The sequence below is a fragment of the Mirounga angustirostris genome, unplaced genomic scaffold (assembly GCF_029215605.1).
Source record: "Mirounga angustirostris isolate CCGP_5_RB_7025 unplaced genomic scaffold, mMirAng1.0.hap1 SCAF_5, whole genome shotgun sequence".
NCBI lineage: Eukaryota > Metazoa > Chordata > Mammalia > Carnivora > Phocidae > Mirounga > Mirounga angustirostris.
In genome coordinates, this window is record NW_026991713.1 from 114832937 (window position 1) to 114851819 (window position 18883).

The 18883-nt window shown below is 34.3% G+C and overlaps 2 protein-coding genes across 15 annotated transcripts in view; one reads left to right on the plus strand and one right to left on the minus strand.

Annotated features, from left to right (window-relative positions):
- Nucleotides 1–18021, plus strand: part of LOC123840380 (abl interactor 1) — a 139039-nt gene extending 121018 nt beyond the window's left edge. For 5 of the 11 annotated variants that reach the window (XM_064591943.1, XM_064591937.1, XM_064591938.1 and 2 more), the window contains 4 exons: nt 4412–4585; nt 7670–7756; nt 12113–12298; nt 16046–18021. In XM_064591943.1, coding sequence (XP_064448013.1) covers nt 4412–4585; nt 7670–7756; nt 12113–12298; nt 16046–16221 — 623 coding nt within the window. In that variant the 3' untranslated portion in view covers nt 16222–18021. The remainder of the gene's footprint in view (nt 1–4411; nt 4586–7669; nt 7757–12112; nt 12299–16045) is intronic. The other 6 variants (XM_064591940.1, XM_064591942.1, XM_064591944.1 and 3 more) reach the window with 3 other exon arrangements.
- Nucleotides 18010–18883, minus strand: part of PDSS1 (decaprenyl diphosphate synthase subunit 1) — a 40409-nt gene continuing 39535 nt past the window's right edge. For all 4 annotated transcript variants that reach the window (XM_045874264.2, XM_064591948.1, XM_064591950.1 and 1 more), the window contains one exon: nt 18010–18464. In XM_045874264.2, the coding sequence (XP_045730220.1) occupies nt 18324–18464 (141 nt within the window). In that variant the 3' untranslated portion in view covers nt 18010–18323. The remainder of the gene's footprint in view (nt 18465–18883) is intronic.

Here is an 18883-nt window from a genome sequence, read left to right on the forward strand (position 1 = left end):
TTGTTAGGTTGTAGGTGGTAATACAAAGGTTAAAGTGTTAATCTAATTTACACTAATTTCTTCTGGTGAAAGGCCTCTGAAGTTACACAGTTAAATACAAAATCACGGTCTCTGAAATGTGAAATGTTTTTATGCTTAATTTGTAACCAATTTAATATGGTTTATATTTGTTGCTTGTTTTGATTTTTAAGGAAAATTATAGCAGTGATTGTTCAAAAAGATATTTTAAAATTAGTAATTTTTTTTTACGTGAAACTTCATTTGGAACTCCCTGGTGTATACAGTCAAAGGATTGGGGTGAAGATGGGGGACAGGAGGAATTTAGATGGAAAAGAAAATGATGTGTGGTTGTGGGGTGCTCCTGAGGCTTTCCTTTGGATCACAGTATGAAAAACTCTGATATAGCTCAGTACTTCTGGCATCTGGGATGCCAAGAAGTTTTTTTTTTTTTTCTTAATCAGATACATTTAAATTGTCCCTAAATTGGAGGTGACTGGATTGAGCATATTAGGAATTCAAAATACACAGATAGGATGAAACCATTCAGCCTAGAAATATACAAGAGCAATAATCCAGATAGAAATGGATAATGAAATGTTTCAAATGACAGCTGAGTTTCAGCTTGGGTGAAATAAAGCTGTCTAGCCACATCTTTTCAAAACATTGAAAAGGGGCAAATGGAGATAATAAAAAGAAGACCCTAATAATAAAAATTATTGCCAGAAAATCCACATGAAAAAAAAGTCCCCAACCTGGTTAATAATCAGGAAGATGAAAGTTAAAATCACAGTGAGATACTATTTTATATCCACCTTATAGGTAGAAATGTAGTTTACTAGTACCCAGTGTTGATGAGGGTGTATAGTAACAGGAAGGTACACTGCTGGTGGGAGTTTATTAGTTGATACACTTACTTTGGAAAAGTAATTTGTTGTTACCTAGTTAGGTTGAACAGGTTTCTACCTTAGATTTAATACTATATCTAGATATCTGCCCTAGAGTACTGGTTCTCAGAATATGGCTAGAGGTCCCCAGGGGGATGCTAAGATCCTTTTATGGAGTTTTTGGGGTCAGAACTATATTCATAATAATACTAAGACCTGTTTGCCTTTTTCATTCTCATGTACTACGGTGGAAGTTTCCAGAGGCTGTATGACTTATGATAGAATCATTGCTGTGACAGCTAACAGAATGTTTATTTGTATTTTGTATATTCATGTGTTTTAAAGATGTGTCAGTTTTAATTTCTGTTATAGTAATTACCTGTTGCTATAACCCACCTCTGCAAAAGCTTTTTGAGGTTCTCTAATTTTATTTTTATTTTTTCAGTGCTCGCTTCGGCAGCACATATACTAAAATTATTTTTATTTTTTCAGTTTCAATCATTTAATTTATTTTTCAAATATTCATAAATGTAAGATTCTCCACACACAATCAGGCCCATCCAGATATACTGAAAACAAAGAAAATACTGTTTTCCATAGAAAGTAAAATGGAAAGTTGCACAGGATAAGACATTACATTTCACTAATTATGATTTCTGCATAAGGTGAATCTACAAAATCACCACATGAGTATTACTTAAATATTGGGCTATCAATCACCACGCATTTTTTCAACTCTGAAGAATACTTCTTTGGGATAACTAGAATAAATATAATGATGAGATTCTCTAATTTTAAAGAGTGGACACTAAAACCATAAAATTTGAAAACCACTGTCCTAGGGCAGTGGCTTTCAGAGTATGATCCCCAGGCCAACTGCATTATCATCATAGGGGAACTAGTTAGAAATGTAAATTCTCAGATCCCATTTTAGACCTCCTCACTCAGGAACTTTGAGGACTGGGGCCCAGCAGTCTGTATTATAACAAGCCCTCGAGGTGAAATTCTGATCAATGCTGAAGTTTGAGAACCAGTGTTGTAGAGAAACTCAGGAACCACATTTAGGAATGTTCACAGTAGTAGCATTGATATTAGCAGAAATCTGGATGCAGCCCAAATGTGTAATCACAGTACAATGGATAAATAAATTGTGGCATGCTCACATGCAAATAAAGCAACAAAAATGGATGATAACAATATTGATATGCTTACCACCAGGGATGAATTTTTTTTTTTTTTTAAGATTTTATTATTTGTCAGAGAGAGAGAGACAGGACACAAGCAGAGGGAGCGGCAGGCAGAGGGGGAAGCAGGCTCCCCGCTGAGCAGGGAGCCCGATGCAGGACTCGATCCCACTTGATCCCGGTACCCTGGGATCATGACCTGAGCCAAAGGCAGATGCTTAACCGACCGAGCCACCCAGGCGTCCCTCCAGGGGTGAATCTTAAATAAAAAACAAAACAAAAAGAGCAAGTCAGCAGCATGCATAATAACTCCATTATAAAAGTTTATAAATTATAACTTACCTGTGTTTTGTGTATTGTTTAAGGATATATATATCTGTGACTTAAAAGAACGAAACTGTAAAGAAAGAATGTTTAACACCTTTGGGTTTTGGGATCTAGAAGGCACAAACAGGAAGCTTTGGTGATACCGGTAATACACTGTTTCGTGGAGCTGGGTATTTATCTTATTTTTCTTTAAATCATATACAAAATAAATATTTATGTAAAAAATTAATATATAACCATTACATATATTGTATACATATTAGTGTATATATAACTATATTGTATATATAATATTTCTGTATAAATGTAATTATATAAATCATATACCCATTGGTATTATGATTTATTACATAATAAGACATTAAAGTAAATTCTGAAATAGGCACAGTTTGGAAATGCTGAATGGTTGGTTTTCAGTTTTAGATCACCAAGGAAAATAACTTGGATTTATATGTCAGAGAAGTATAAAAAATCATTTTACAGAGATCTCCATTAAGAGATCTCCTCTTAGCTCTGTGGAAACCCTAGCTATCCAAAATTTCTTATTCATGAAGGCTCTTGAATAGAATTATTTTTAAAATGTGTTTCTAGGGCGCCTGGGTGGCTCAGTTGGTTAAGCGACTGCTTTCAGCTCAGGTCATGATCCTGGAGTCCCGGGATCGAGTCCCGCATCTGACTCCCGGCTCAGCAGGGAGTCTGCTTCTCCCTCTGACCCTCCCCCATCTCATGCTCTCTCTCTCTCTCATTCTCTCTCACAAATAAATAAATAAATAAAATCTTTAAAAAAAAATAAAATATGTTTCTATTTAGAAAATGAGCATGGGGATGATTCAAATAATTAGTGACTGCCTATGGCTTGGGAGCTCCAAAACGTTAAGTTTATTAGCACTTTTTAAAATGAACAATCTCTGCTGTATGGTTTTATGTAATAACTTGTATGACCTCTAGGAGAGGTGAAATTACACAACTGAATGAAAATAAACTCGTTTTACTTAGTCTGGTTAGATGTTTGGGTGGGGCAAAGAGGCTAACATTAATCCTGAAGTTACCTTTGGAAAGTATGGTTAACTTTAGAGGCTTTGAACTTTATTAACCTTTTAAATATTAAACTTTTGAAATGTTGGTAAAGATGGTGTTGAATAAAATTTTAAGAACTGTTAGTACTTTAGTCATTCTAGATATGCATGATAATTAAAAAAAGATTGTTTTGGGTATAAGATGGAAAAAACCCCTCCAAATATGGAGAAAGGTAATGGATCTTCTTTATAAAGCTACTTTAAAATTGGAAAATTATTTCACAAAGTCTAAAATTATTTACAGTTTTGGCAGTTACAAAAATTTAAGTGAAAGGGGAAGTATGTTTTTCTTAAAAGTTTGGAGGTAACAAATCTGATACTATATATAAGTACTTTGAAACTAGAAATTGTGCTTCTCATAAAAATGATTCTGCTATCATATGTATTTGATTATAACTGCTAACACAATAAACATTCACATAAATATAGCAGTATATGTGGAAAATATGCTAGCCTGTTTACCTTTTATAATTTAACCTGTGTTCCTGAAGATTTGGCGATGGAAAAGGAAGTTTGTAAACCAACTGTCAGTACATTCACATCTGAAAACCGATGCATTCCATTTCATATTACCTTTTGGTACTTATTTTGTTGGGGAGACATAGTTCACATGTAAAACCTATGTATTCTAAAATGATACAGAAAAAAATTACATACAATATTAGCGAAATACCATTTGGGATTCTGCTAAATTAAAAGGTCTAAGAATGTTACTTATTTTACTTTTGCAGCTTTCCACACAGTATCTGTTTTTCCTTTTGTTTGTAACTTCAGAGAGCTATTTGTGTTTTACCTTCACTTTTCTCTTTATTTTATGCTGTGGGCTTTAAAAAGCAATGAGTATTTCTTACTGAGAGTCCCCCTCTCTTTGTTCTGCCATCGGAGGTCACATGTTGCTCAAGTTCTTTGTTGGTTGCCTTTGACTAATGCTTCTCTGCAGCCCCGGGCTCAGCTCCTGGTTCCCAGTATGGCACAATGACCAGGCAGATTTCTCGACACAACTCTACCACTTCCTCGACATCTTCTGGTGGATACAGACGAACTCCCTCTGTGACTGCTCCATTTTCTGCTCAGCCTCATGTTAATGGAGGTCCACTTTATTCTCAGAATTCAAGTAAGCTTGTGCTTTGCAGGCGTACAGCAACAGTGGAGTTCCTTTTGAAGGAAATTATTTGAAGCTGTTGTTCTTGCCAGTGATAGACAACAATTGAAACCATGCTATTTCATGTTTATTTTTGCTTTAGGAAGTCAGTCCTTGAATCCTGCCATTTTAAGAACTACTGCTTATCACAAAAATAATTGGTTAACACTTACAAAAAAAATTCAGACTTCGTATACTTACCTACTAAAATTTAATTAATGGTTTAATATATTTTTATTACTATAAGTAGAACTAGAGAAGAAAAATACTGAAATTAAGCTGAGTTTATTTTTATTGGCATGTTTGAGACACTTCAGTAGCAGTGAAAGTAAGAACACTGTGAAAATTTTTCTTTAATACAGTGAAATTGCTGGCTATCACTTTTAAGCTTGTTAACCTGTACTGAAATGAGTTCAAAACCATTAAAAACATTTGTGATGCCTGCTTATTCTGTCTCTAATCACTGTAACAGTGGGGAGGATTTTCTTCTGATTTCTTTCTCTTCATGTCAAATTGCACATCTCAACACTAACTGCAATCAGTGTTTTTAAAGGCTTTAAGATATTTAAAGATAAGAAAATAGTTATAATGGCAGGGAGTACGAATTGCTTAGGGTAATCATTAATTTCACTTTCCGTGTTAGGATGCTTAATTGACAAAGGAAAAAAAAAATCTGACATGAGCCTGTTGTGCAGTATTTATTATTGGCTTCAAGAGGCGAACACTGGGCATAGATAGACTAGAACACACTTTCCCATGTGGCACTTGTAACTACTTTCTAGAGCTGCATGTTGTATTAGTAAAAAACACTGAGTACTCCCTGTTTCCCTAAGAAGTTGGTTTTAAGTTTATTTATAACGTGTGTTCTGAACATCTATTTTATAGCAGAGCTAGAGGAAAGTTCTTTTATTTATTTCCAATGTAAATTTTAGAGTTCAAGATTGTGTTGTAGCAAAAAACTCCTCTAAGAACTGAAAAACACTTTAGCAAAAATGTCAAAATTTACAGATAATCCCCAAATTTATACAGTCCTTTTCCAGACTAAAATTTTCATCTAGGCTACCTACCAAGAAACTTTACCCGTTAGAATTTTATCTCACATTTTCCCTGATTTCCTTTTGGTAACGAAAGGTAGCTAGAGTCTGAGTATTCTATGGATTATCTGATTATTAGCCTCAGTAGTTTCATGATCTTTTAATTTTTTTTCCATAATATGTTGTGTTTTTAGATCCCATCTTTATGTTCTTTATTTTTCTTTGCTTCACTTAGATACTTAGTTCACTCTGCAAATAGGGTAAAATTTTGGTGACACTTCACCTAATATATGTTTGTGTAGTTTTATTTTAACAGTGCTCGGTGGGTTACTTATTCTCAAATAAGACCTTTTCATTACTAAGTGACTATATCTTTTAGATATTATAAAGGAAATTTGGACTCAAATTTTAAAAATATGATGTGTCAAAATAACTATCCATGAATCTGAGTTACTGTTGGTGTTGTAGTAATAGTGGTCGTAGTGGTGGTTGCTGTGGTGGTAGTAGGATATAAGTGTTTTTAGTGTTGTGATGTGCATATTTCCCCTTCTGTCCAGACGTGGTGGTAATGACTAGTATCTTCATAGCATAGCTTTTCTTTTTCTCTCTTACTAACCAGCATGTCTAGTTACCAAGGTTTGTTTCTAAACAATTTTTTTAGGCTTGTGGGAGGTTTGGTTTGTTTTGTTTTTAAATCAAAACTGTAACATTTTATTTATTTAAGAGCCTTCTATATCCAAAGTATCAGAATCAATGAGGACCAGTTTCATAGTGAATTGAATGTTAATTTTAGCCATAAAATGAGTATTAATGTAATTACATTGCTTTGATAAGTTATTGCTGCTTTGAATACTGAACCTCTTTCAAATTTTTATGCTTACCAACAAAATTTATACATTGGGTTAATTGAAACAACCTTTTGGTAAATGATCCTTGGGAACCAATAAATTGTTTTTCTCTGTCAGTTTAGTGTCACGTTTTGGTGACTGCCAGTAAACAGAATTTTGCGAGTCAGTCCTGTTGACTTTTTCTAAGCAATCTTTGGCAGTTACTGTCTTGTTAAAAATGAGACACAGTGGTAAACTTAGGAATGTTTACTTCTAGTTTGCTACAGTTTTTAATACATTTGTTGCCCACGTGAGCATTTGATATCAATTTCCTATAAATTATGTCCTCTCCAGAAAGAAATTGGAATGTTTACAGCTACTCAGTGATTGGTTAGAAATTACTATAATGCAGATAATTGCATATTTTAACCTGTTATGAGATCAGGTTTCCAATTTCAGAACAGTGATAAAATGAAGGAGGTCACTTGTGAAGTGCTTATCCTATGAAACTCAATGAACAATTAACATGGTATGTGGAACACTCTTATTCCCTAGTTAATTTAGGAGGGATATCTTTACAAATAAAATTGTTACCTTAGAAAATAATAATGACCTTGTTTTACAGTAACAAGGGTTTTTCCTGGAGAGCTGTGTATAAATTTAGATATAAGAACTGTTTTTAAAGGAAACCTGTGATTGATAGTGTCTTTATATATGGAATAAACAGCTATTCCATGACGTATTTATTTGGGTTCTAATTTATAACATTACCTTCAATCTAGACATACCTGCTAGGTTATAGTGATATGGCAAAGACACAATATCCTGGAAATATCGCTGTTACTCATTTTTTTTAAAGTCTTTACTTAGAATTTGAAAATTCACTGCATGAAAATGAGTGTGATGGTAAGCTTAAATCTTCCCCTAACAGTATAACATTAGGATTAAATTAAATGTATTTTTAAAAATTAACCAGTTGGCTAAGCAACAACTCAGTTTAGGTTGGCTGGTGGGAAATGAACTTGAACAAGGTTCTGCAGGTTTTTGTTTTGTTTTTTGTTTTGTTTTGTTTCATTTGCAAACTGTTCTTTGCGTACTTATGTTTGTGGTCCTTGTAACTGACTTCTGCTTTTTGTTTGTTTCCTTTTCTTTCCTTTATCTGTTGTACTTCCCCCATACTGTGTTGTTGCTGCCAGTATCTATTGCTCCACCCCCTCCCCCTATGCCTCAGTTGACTCCACAGATACCTCTCACAGGCTTCGTGGCCAGGGTGCAGGAAAACAGTAAGTTCGGAAAAACTGAGCTGTCAAAGAGTAGAGGCTGTCTCCTTATAGCATGCATGGCTGATGAGTCATCATTTTCTTACTTTTATTGAGAAGCTAATCTTATCTTGAAAATAGGTGCAGATATGTTTTTGAAACTGAAGAGCACGGTCTTCAGTTTTTTCTCTTGTGTGCATGATTACTGACCCATACAAATTTCAAAACTGCAACTTTCTTATGTTATTTACATGATCTAAAACATGAAATCTGATCTTTGCAGATTCTTAAGGAAAGTGTAATGAAACAAAATTCAAATGGTACGGAAACTACCAGCTTCTAATAGTTATTAGGGGAATTAGAAAACATTTTGTATTCTGTTGCCAGCAAATTCACGAGCATATAGAGTATGAGATTAAATTTATTATGCATTGGGGGCAGGTTTTTTTTCCCCCCCCTTTTAGTTACATAAAAATTTTAGTGAAAGCTTTGTAGAAGCCTCAGATTTTTTTTTTTTTTAAAGATTTTATTTATTTATTTGACAGAGACACAGCAAGAGAGGGAACACAAGCAGGGGGAGTGGGAGAGGGAGAGGGAGAAGCAGGCTTCCCGCCGAGCAGGCAGCCCGATGTGGGGCTCGATCCCAGGACCCTAGGATCATGACCTGAGCCGAAGGCAGACGCTTAACGACTGAGCCACCCAGGCGCCCTGAAGCCTCAGATTTTTATACAGAAGTAATTTTGAACCTATATAAAGATTTGTTGTTAGGATAAGAATGAATCTGCAAGAATAAGTAATTTACATCCAGGTTATCCATGCGAGAGTGATAATGGCGAGCCCTCTTCGTGTTTTGGCTACATGCAGGCCCATGAGGAATATTTTTAAATACACACATCTGTCCGCTTTTAGGTGTTCTCTCAGGGAGGTCAGGTTAATGATTTTTGGAAATTCTTTTGAATATATGGATTTGATTAGGATAGAGTAGTTTATATTGCTGCCTGATTACCTTGAGGTTCCAGAAGATGTATAATCCTAACTGCACGATCAGAGTGAATGTTACTTGACAAAATAAAAAAATACCACCATTACTGTATTATACTAGGCCAAAATAGCTGTTGAGATTGAAATGGTAAGGTAGTCTAGTAGTGATTTACTTCATTTGGGATCATTGCCATGCAAATAAATTTTAGAATGGTTTGAACAAATGTGTAAGCCACATGATTACCCCATCTTCCAGGAGAATACAGTGTGGCAAATTCCATTGTTCAGCTTTTGCTGACTCTGTTGTGTAATTCTCCACATTTCCTCCCTTCCTCCAGTCAAATAATTATTTATTCAGTGTTATGTGCTAGGCTCTGGGAAGAGTACAAATAGTCTAAGACAAAGTTTGTACCTTTAAGAAACATGTATGATTGAATGGGCTTTTTATAAAATGTTGTAGTTCCAAAATGTTGAAATTTCTGAGTGTAAACTGTCCTTACTGTTAACATTTGTTTGAAAACTCCAGTATGTTTAAACTTATTAAAAAAATGTGAATCTTATTTTTTTAAGAAGACGTGAATAAGGGTAAATTGCCAGTCCTTAATGCTGTAAGAGTTTAAAAACTTGAGCTGCCCTACAGTCAAAAAGGGGGAGGAAATATTTTAAGATAGCCATAATAAACATCCATTTAGTGGGGCCAAAGCATATTGACTAGCATTTTGGTAACTCCTTTTTTTTTTTTTTTTTAAAGATTTTATTTATTTATTAGAGGGAGAGTAAGCACGAGGGAGAGAGAGAGAGCACGCGCACACCAACTGAAGGAGAGGGAGAGGGAGAAGCAAACCCCCACCCGCCCCCCACTGAGCAGGAAGGCTCTATCCCAGGACCCTGAGATGATGACCTGAGCCCAAGGCAGAAGCTTAACTGACAGCCACTCTGGCACCCCAACTTTTTTTTTTTTTTTGTAGAAACTCAGTATTAATGTATACAGTTCTGGGCATGCATGGTTTTTGCTAAGGAGGACCATGGTACTTAATATTTTATTTTAGTTCTTTTCCTCAGACTTATGAACTGGAATCAGTTATTCTCCTTGTGCTGCAGAATGTGCAGCTTTATTTAGGATCTATTTTCTTTGAAAGCATGTTAGGAAGATTGATTATAAACTATATATCAGTATCTTACGTGTGTTATGGAGTACGAATTTTCTGTGTTCTCAAATATGCAGTTTCCTGTGGCACTCAAAATTGGTGATAATAAATGCCTGTGGCAGTTAACGTACTAAATGTGCTTCAGTTTAAGACATGAGCCCCTAAAAAAGTCCATGTGTTTACATCTGTGTATGATTAACATCAGGAAGCATTTTTGAACTAATTATGTGTGGTGCTAGACAAAGGATTATGCATAGAGAATTAGATTGACCAGACTTCTGCTCTTGTGTATATATGATTGGAGATAAGCCAGTGTAGATTCACAGCAGTTGGACATGAAGACAATTGAGTGAAAACATGAAATTGGTAAGTTACGTATAAGTCAGAGTTAAATGCAATTTAGGGATTCAGGCAAACATACAATTTATCATTAAGCCAAATTAAGGATATGAGCTGTGGCTCTTTGATGTTAGGATGGATTCATACCCATTTTTTTCTCCTCTCAATAATATTAGAAAGCTTTGTGGAGAAAGTAGGGGCAAAAAGGATCCAAGCATTGGATGGAAAAACAAATTGTAGACCTGCTTGATAGCCTTCAGAATGAGCATCACTACACAGGATTTATTTTCTCATAGTCTTTCTCGTCCCCTGATAGGATCAAATAAAAATCACAGAATTGAAGTGGTTATGGAAGTAGGACTATTATCCATAGATGTTCTAAGTTTGGATCCCTTGGTTATATTCTCAGCACGTTATTCCAAATAGGGTGGAGTAAACTTTAAAACCTGTATTACAAATAGATTATGACTGCATGCTTTAATTACATAAATAGCCCCAGAAATTGGCATTTGAGTTAGTATGTTGGTATTCTGAGTTTCTCCCCTGCAGATATTGTAGAATTCTTTGTATCAATTTGTGTCAAAACATTTTCACATTTTTTTTTTAAGATTTTATTTATTTGAGGGAGAATGAGAGAGAGAGAGAGCGAGAGAGCGCGCAAGAGGGGGAAGGGTCAGAGGGAGAAGCAGACTCCCTGCTGAGCAGGGAGCCCGATGTGGGACTTGATCCCGGGACTCCAGGATCATGACCTGAGCCGAAAGCAGCCGCTTAACCAACTGAGCCACCCAGGCGCCCCAAACATTTTCACATCTTTAACTTTCAAAGAAATTTGTGGATCAGAAATTCAAATTAAGAATTAGTTGTGTGTTCTAGCTTTGAATTCCTTAATATTGGGAGCACTTGTTAGCTGGTATCATAATAGTTGAGGGAGCTCTAACCTGACGTTTTCTCATTTCACTGTTCGATTATTTAAATCACACACATACATGTAACCACACCCATCTACAACGTGAGGTATGAGTCGTTACTGTTTTGCATGATATAAGTTCCTTTTTGTTTGTTTTTAGTTATTACATCTTTCTGCAACACTTTATTTTAAAAATCTTTATTGTGGATGTATTCTTAGAAAATTGGATCTTTAGGATCGAGTCTTTCCCCCATCCCATACTTAAGTTTTACTAACAATAATGCAAAAATTCTTAGCTTGTTTTCTGCATTTAAAAAGTTGATTATGAATTATAGACATTTCTGAAAATATTCAATGAGATTTTGTATTAGCTTGGAATTACTTATTTTCTAATTTAATTTCTCTTACTAAAATTTAAATAAAAGAATAGAAAACCTACACATAGAAGCAGACCTGATACTGCCAACTTTTTTCTCGATTAAAACATAAAAATAAATATCCACCCACTGGAGGCTTATTTCTAGGGAACTAAAGGATGACTAAAAGCTAAAATCGGGGACTTGAATGTGCACAGTGAATTGGTTATCAAACCTTAAATGTAACGGTATACATAACATTTACAGTAGTCCAAATGAGAAATGTGACATAAGGCTTATTTAAGGAGGTAGGCTAACTAAAGAGTGACGTTTGTTCTGGTCTGAGCCTTGGAGTAAGGAAACTTCTTTACTCCTGTAATCCTTACAAAGAGAGACATTGTGTCCTAACTTCCTGCATTCATTAATTTGTAGCACTTCCTAATACTCTCATTTTTAGCTTATTTTATTATTGCAGAATTACTATTAAGAGTAGTAGAAGCTCTAACACGCCAAGCTTTTATTTCTAATCATTGCATGTTTTATTATAGTGCATGCTATATACAAATTAGAGCTTTCTTAAATTCTTTTAACTTATGAATTTTCATTTACTGTAATTTCTGATTCAAATTAATTATCTAAATTCTTTTAGTTGCTGATAGTCCAACTCCACCACCACCACCTCCCCCAGATGACATTCCCATGTTTGATGACTCTCCACCTCCGCCACCACCACCTCCAGTGGATTATGAAGATGAAGAGGCTGCAGTAGTTCAGTATAATGATCCATATGCAGATGGGGATCCTGCCTGGGCCCCCAAGAATTATATTGAGAAAGGTAAGGTACAGTCATCATTGAATTGAGGTAAAGGAAACCTAACCTAATTATAGAATTTTAGAGCTATAAAGAACATCCAGCCAGTGTTTCTCAACCCTTTGAATAGCTTTAGCAGCCAACATAATTTAGTTAAGTCTTATTTCCTATACATTTCCAATATAAAGGGATGAACTTTCTTTATTTTTTTAAGTTAAAAGTATGTTACGATGTTAGATGTGGTTTTTCAAATGACATAGGCTTCCAGCTGGAGATGAACTTGCCTGTTTGCATTTTATAGATGAAACAAATAAAGCACAGAAAAGGAGTTAAATGACTTACTAAAGTTATATAATTAGTAAAGATTTAAAACAAAATTTCTAAGCTCTTAGAAACCTTTCATATCTAAATATTTAAAAATATATTGAGACTATCATGAGGAAGAGCCTCAGTTAAGGTTTTCAGTTAGTTGATCTTATAAAAGAGAAGATAATCACTAGAATTTCATTTCATGAGATTATGTATAACTCTAACATCCAAATTTATCAAAATTACCTGACATTCACTATAATTTTGTATTAAGAAACTAGTGGTAGGAAAGAAAGAAATCCTGTTTTTAGAGAGTTAATTGCTTTTCTTCATCCAGCTCTGGGTTGTTTTAAAATCTGTATTTGTCGAGTTTTCAAAAATGCTTGTAATGTAGTTAAGCACATTTGACTGCCTTTGAAATATATTCCCTTCCATTGGTCTTTACTTGATTAATTGACGTTAAGCAAGTAGCTGTAGCTCTTGAGACCAGCAGCATTCTCTTGTGCCAAAGTTTTGAATACATGGCTAAAAGGGAATTTGCTGTTTGCCTTTGTGTGTGTGTGTTTAAATTTTTTGAGTATAGCTGACACAATGTTATATTAGTTTCAGGTTTACAACATATGATTCAGCATCTCTATAGGTTATGCTGTGCTCACCACAAGTGTAGCTGCCGTCTGTCACTGTACAAGCTATTAAAATACCATTGACTACATTCTCTAGGCTGTACCTTTTTAAATATTTTTAAACCGTGAATATTCTACATACTGTTCAGGAAATCTTGAATAGTCATCTTGAATAGTCTATGTTTAGATTCTCCTCTACCTTTAAATAGAGATATGTTGTGGTTATTATGAGGTTAATAAACTTAAGTAGTCTTGAGTTGTGTACCTGTATTTCCTGGTTTGGAAAAGCAAATTTAACTTTAAATTGGGACTAATATGGAACTAATAAAAATTGATCAATTTAAAATGATATAATGGTTAATACACTGGGCAATAGAGCAGAATTACAAAATGTCTCTACAAGTTGAAATAATAGTCTTAAGTTAGTGGTCATCACACGTGTTTTGTAGAAGATCAGATAATAAATATTTTTAATTTAAAAAATTGAGGTATAGTTAACACAGCAGCATTCTGTTTCAGGTGTACAACATAATAATTTGATATGTTTGTATTGCAAAAACGAAATACTTTTAACTTTGCCAACCATAGTCTTTTTTGTCACAACTACTCAGCCCTTCTGTTGCAGCACAAAAGCAGCCATAGACAATACATAAGTGAGTGGATATGTCCATGTTCCAATAAAACTTTATTTACAAAAAAGGCAATGGTTTGGATTTGGCCATGGGCCATTGTTTGCTGACCCGTAGTCTAAATCAGAGAGTTGAGATTTAGTAGGATTATATTTCAAGTCTTTTTAAATAGTCACCTTTATAATCACAAGATGAATAAGACCTGGTTTAATAGGAATTTCATTGAATATATTAATCATGAATGTTTTGGACATGAATGTTCCAAAAGCCACATTCTTAGGGTACATTAGGTGAACTGTAACCTAATATATACCAATCTGATCGTATCCATTATATTACACTGGTATCTATGTCTAGTTTTGAGTACCACATTTTAAGATCCTGCAAATAGGAATGTCTTCAAGAGGAGAATATCAGGAGGCAAAATATCTAGGAAGTGCACCTATAATGTGAAACAGCTGAAAGCATTGTTTCTAAATTGAGAAGATTGCAGGGGAACTAAGTAGCTGTCTTCAAATTTTTATTGTCTAGAAGTAGGATTAGAGTATGAAACTTTGAGTTCCAAAAAATCCTACAGTACATACAGAAGGGGGAGTTAAGCTCTTTGTATGAATTAAGATTCTGGAGAGTGGAATGGACATTGACTTGTTAATGATTAAGCACTCAGCAGTAAGCATAATTATATCAGAGAATATATGCATAGGGGAGGTGAAGTTGGGAACGACTAGGATTCATTTACAAAAGGACTTGGAAAATAGAAACAATTAATTTGTTCACTACTCTTACCAGCTCTTTGTCTAAGTGAAACTAAAAGCATGAGGAAAAGAAAGCTTTCATTCTTCTTTGAGGGTGTCAGGCTTTTGTCATGATCAGTCCTCTTTCAAGTCCTCTACACCACACAAACTCTAATCTATTGTGACTCTGAGTACAAAGAAATTAATGTTACTGAAGCTAATAAATAATTGACAAATTAATAAGTCATATGTTAACTGACTAAATTATTACACTGTTTTCCTTCCTAATGGTTTTCTAGTAATCACTCAGCTTTCTTGAATGGTTATTTAGCCAAAAGTAATACCAGGATAATAATTTAGTATTATTTATTCTGTATGTTTTTGGGTTTTTTTGAAACTGGATAGGTCAGTGAGCTTATAACTATGATTCTGCTGCAGGATTAAAATGGAGGAGAATGGACTTGAGTTTACTTAATACAGTTTTATAAAGGGGAAAAAAGGTTGCCTATTTTAATTTTGTGAATGGTGCTATGGATCAGTACTTCAGGTGTCTTCCTTATTTATAATTCACTAATTCAGAATAATTAGGAGAAGTTATCTTTCTCAGGGGAAAAGGGAGTTCCAAAATATCTTAAGTGTCCTAACAACTGTTTTAAGAAAAAAGAGAACACGGGGTAATGAAAATCTCTTTTCACATATACTAGAAAATTGCATATAACTTTAGAACTATCAGGCTTTAAAGGCAGAATGAAGGAACAATTATATTCATAAACCAGTTGTTTGGGAAACTAGTAATGTTTTGATGACTGTCCTTTCCACAGCACTGTTTACAAAGGAAGTGAGTATTTTGAATTCAAAATAATCAAATACCACAGAATCGCAAACAGTTCTCTAAGTCTTAATTAATGGGTCTTTGCTTACCTATTTCCCCGCTTAAAAAAAAATATCCAGTTGACCTTTAAGGTATGTAAATACTCTTTTAAACAAAAAATCTAGGTTTGGCTCCATAAATTACATGCTTATTTTCTGTGGATGAGTAGCATGAGATTGACCTCCCAGGATATGTGTATTTTCAAATTAGATTGGGTTGTAACCTGATTTACTGATTGGCTCTGTAGCTTTGCCCACTACGTATTTTGGAAAATGGTGTTTTGCAGTGGTTGGTGCTTAGTCGATATTTGAACAAATGAAACATCTAATAAATACGAAAATTCAGGGATCTTTACCGGATAGATTGGTTGAAACTATGGACGTCTCTCTAGTCAAATTGTAAATTTGGTCCTATGATCAGGCCAGTGATTTAGGCACATGGTTGGCCACTGACTTACCTGTTCTTACCGATGTAAGAATTAACAGTATTTGTACAAGTGGTTGGTTTTGCTATACTATAGATTTAACTGGCATTGCATTTTAAAATACAGTTAAAATGTTGGAAATAGTGTACTTACCATGGTATTTCAACTGTTCTTTCCATAGTTGTGGCAATATATGATTATACAAAAGACAAGGATGATGAGCTATCATTTATGGAGGGTGCAATCATTTACGTAATAAAGAAGAATGACGATGGCTGGTATGAAGGAGTCTGCAATCGAGTGACTGGTCTGTTCCCTGGGAACTATGTTGAATCAATCATGCACTATACTGATTAAATTTTTTTGCTTTTAAAGTAGGTTCTTAATCTCAGTCATACTGTGGGACTATTATGGTTAACAGAATTGTCTTAAAATGTTTTAAAACGAGCCCATTCTTTCAGGACATGCTGTTTTATTGGTATAATTGAATGTCTACCTGTAAGCATACATCTTTGAGGCAGTTTGTGTATTGCTAAACGGCAATATATACTAGAGGCTGTCCATAACTGATTATGCTTATGTACTTACTTACACAGTTAACTTTATGACCAGCCTAAGTATTCTGGGGGTGTGGGGTATAATATTTAACAAATCATGACTCAGATTGTACCATTACATGTTTCAGTGCAGCATGGTTACTAACGCTATGTCAGACTAATATTAAAATCAGAAAATTTCAATCCTGGTGCTGGTCATACTTTTTGTTTTAGACTTTCTCATTCTTGAAATATACTATTTGTTTAAAGCATGCATACAAATTTATGTATTGAAATATACTTAAAAAATCCAAGATGCTTCCAATTTGTGTAATATTTACTTGGAGTCTCGTACTTAGGTCTCTTGAAATGAATTGAGTCTCTAAGGTCTCCATGTGAAACAAAACAAAGAGTTATCTGTAATGTTGTAATTTGTACCTAAGTTTTTTAATGAGTGAATTTGCATTATAAATTTTTTCCATTCATAAATATATAAGTGAACCAAAGGTTTTTGTCCTTTCATTCACTGGTTTGCTTTTAAAATAAATAAATAAATGAATAAATAAATGAGTAAATAAAAGATACTGATTTATTGCAGAATTATGGTTCTATTTTCTCAATATATTAACTTGGAAAAAAATATTAGCCTTATCTCAACCTGTCCCAATGGCAGTGACTGATTTTTGCAGATTTAAAATCTGAGATGGGTATTTACAAGTCAATCTACTGAATTCCTTTTCTAAAGTAACTTTTTCAGAGCTCAGAAAATGTGTTAAAGTGTGCACATTCTGTAAGTAAAATTCTTAAGGACTGCCGTATCAGTCCTTCGGTTTTCCGTGGATTGTTGTATACTGGGTTCAATGAAAGGAAGTAAGTATCTTTTACATGTTGTTTTTGTAGAAGTGGGTGCAATTGACTTTTGAATAGGCGCTATTTAATCCATTACCTGGCACTAGCAACTTAAAAAGGTTTTAAAAAGAAAATAATTCGTAAAAAGGTGGATCATGTATTAATCAGTGAACAGGGAATATACCTGACCAACAGATTTATACTGTCTTTTGAAATAATTGAAATGCAACACATGCACTTTGTGTGTCTCCTCTTAATTTAAGGGAAGGTTGGAGGGATGTTTTTTTCTTATCTTGTGTGTAATTCTGTATTGCCTAGGATATTAAATTAGAGCACTCAAGTGTGGGTTTCTATGTATTGAGTATTTGTTTGGATTTCAAATTACAGTTATGTACTGGGCGTTGCAGACTTATAACAGCATAGTAAATGGTAAGACTAGTGCAAAACATTTATTTCTGAAAATTAAAGGCCATTATTGCTATCAGATCAATGTGACTCTTGTATATGCATTTTGCCTTTGTTAATTTTAAACATGATTTCAGTATCACTAGTGATCAGCTAGCTACCTTTTTCATTTTTTTCAAGTGGAATGTTCTCTTAATTTTGTATATAACCTGTTGTCTAAATTTTATGTACAGTCTTTTATAATAAACCATTCTCCTCTATGAAATTTTGGATACTGTTAAAATCTAATGTGGATTGAAATGTAGACTTCACAGTTTTTGTGACCTTTACTCCTATGGTGAAACACGATAAACCATTTGAATTTTAACACTGATTATTTATTTGTGTAATGGCTTTACATGTGGATCTTAACAGTGTAAACAATACCACATATAACCATCAAGATACCTCGATTAGAATTTACAGGACTAGAGTGACAGATTCGGATGGTTTAATTACATTTAAAAAGTTTTCTGAAAAAACTTTGTCAATAAAAAAAATTGCCCATCAATAAGGTTGAAATGATTTTTTGAAATGATTTTTGGTTATCTGCACATAAAGCAAAATATATTTCACAAAATTCTTTAGGCACAGTCTGGTAAAATAGCTGCCAGAAATAACAAAGAGTTGTCATTTATCTCTTGTGAGTACAATTTCTGAAAGCTGTATGAGGGCGTCTCTTTCAGGGGACGGTCGAAGTTTACTGATCTCTCTTACTGCTTCGTGGCAGTACCGCTGTGCGAGGTAGGTGGTCTGCTGTACACCGTCACTCTGGGGGGGGGGTGGGGGTGGACAGAACAAAAGAGGACAGACACATCACTCACTGATCAGCTCTTAAATTCCTGCTATGATAGAGAGCTAAAATATATTTTTATCGAGATCAGGTTAATAAATAGCCAAACTAAGTCTCAAGTGCCCTCTCTCCAACTCATCACTCCAGCTTCCTCTGCCTACTGTGTTGAGGCACTTTTCTCAGACTGAAGCACATTTTTATTCTATCAGCATGCAAGGCAACTAACTCATTAATATTAAATAGCCACCTACTTTCCCTTATTTTTAAGTATTAAATTTTCAAGTAAAAAAAACCCTAAAGTTCAAAAAACATAAAAAAAAAAAAAATCAAACAAAAAAACCCCAAAAAAGAACATATACATAACGAAAGAGCGCATATGATGGAAATCAACAGTTCC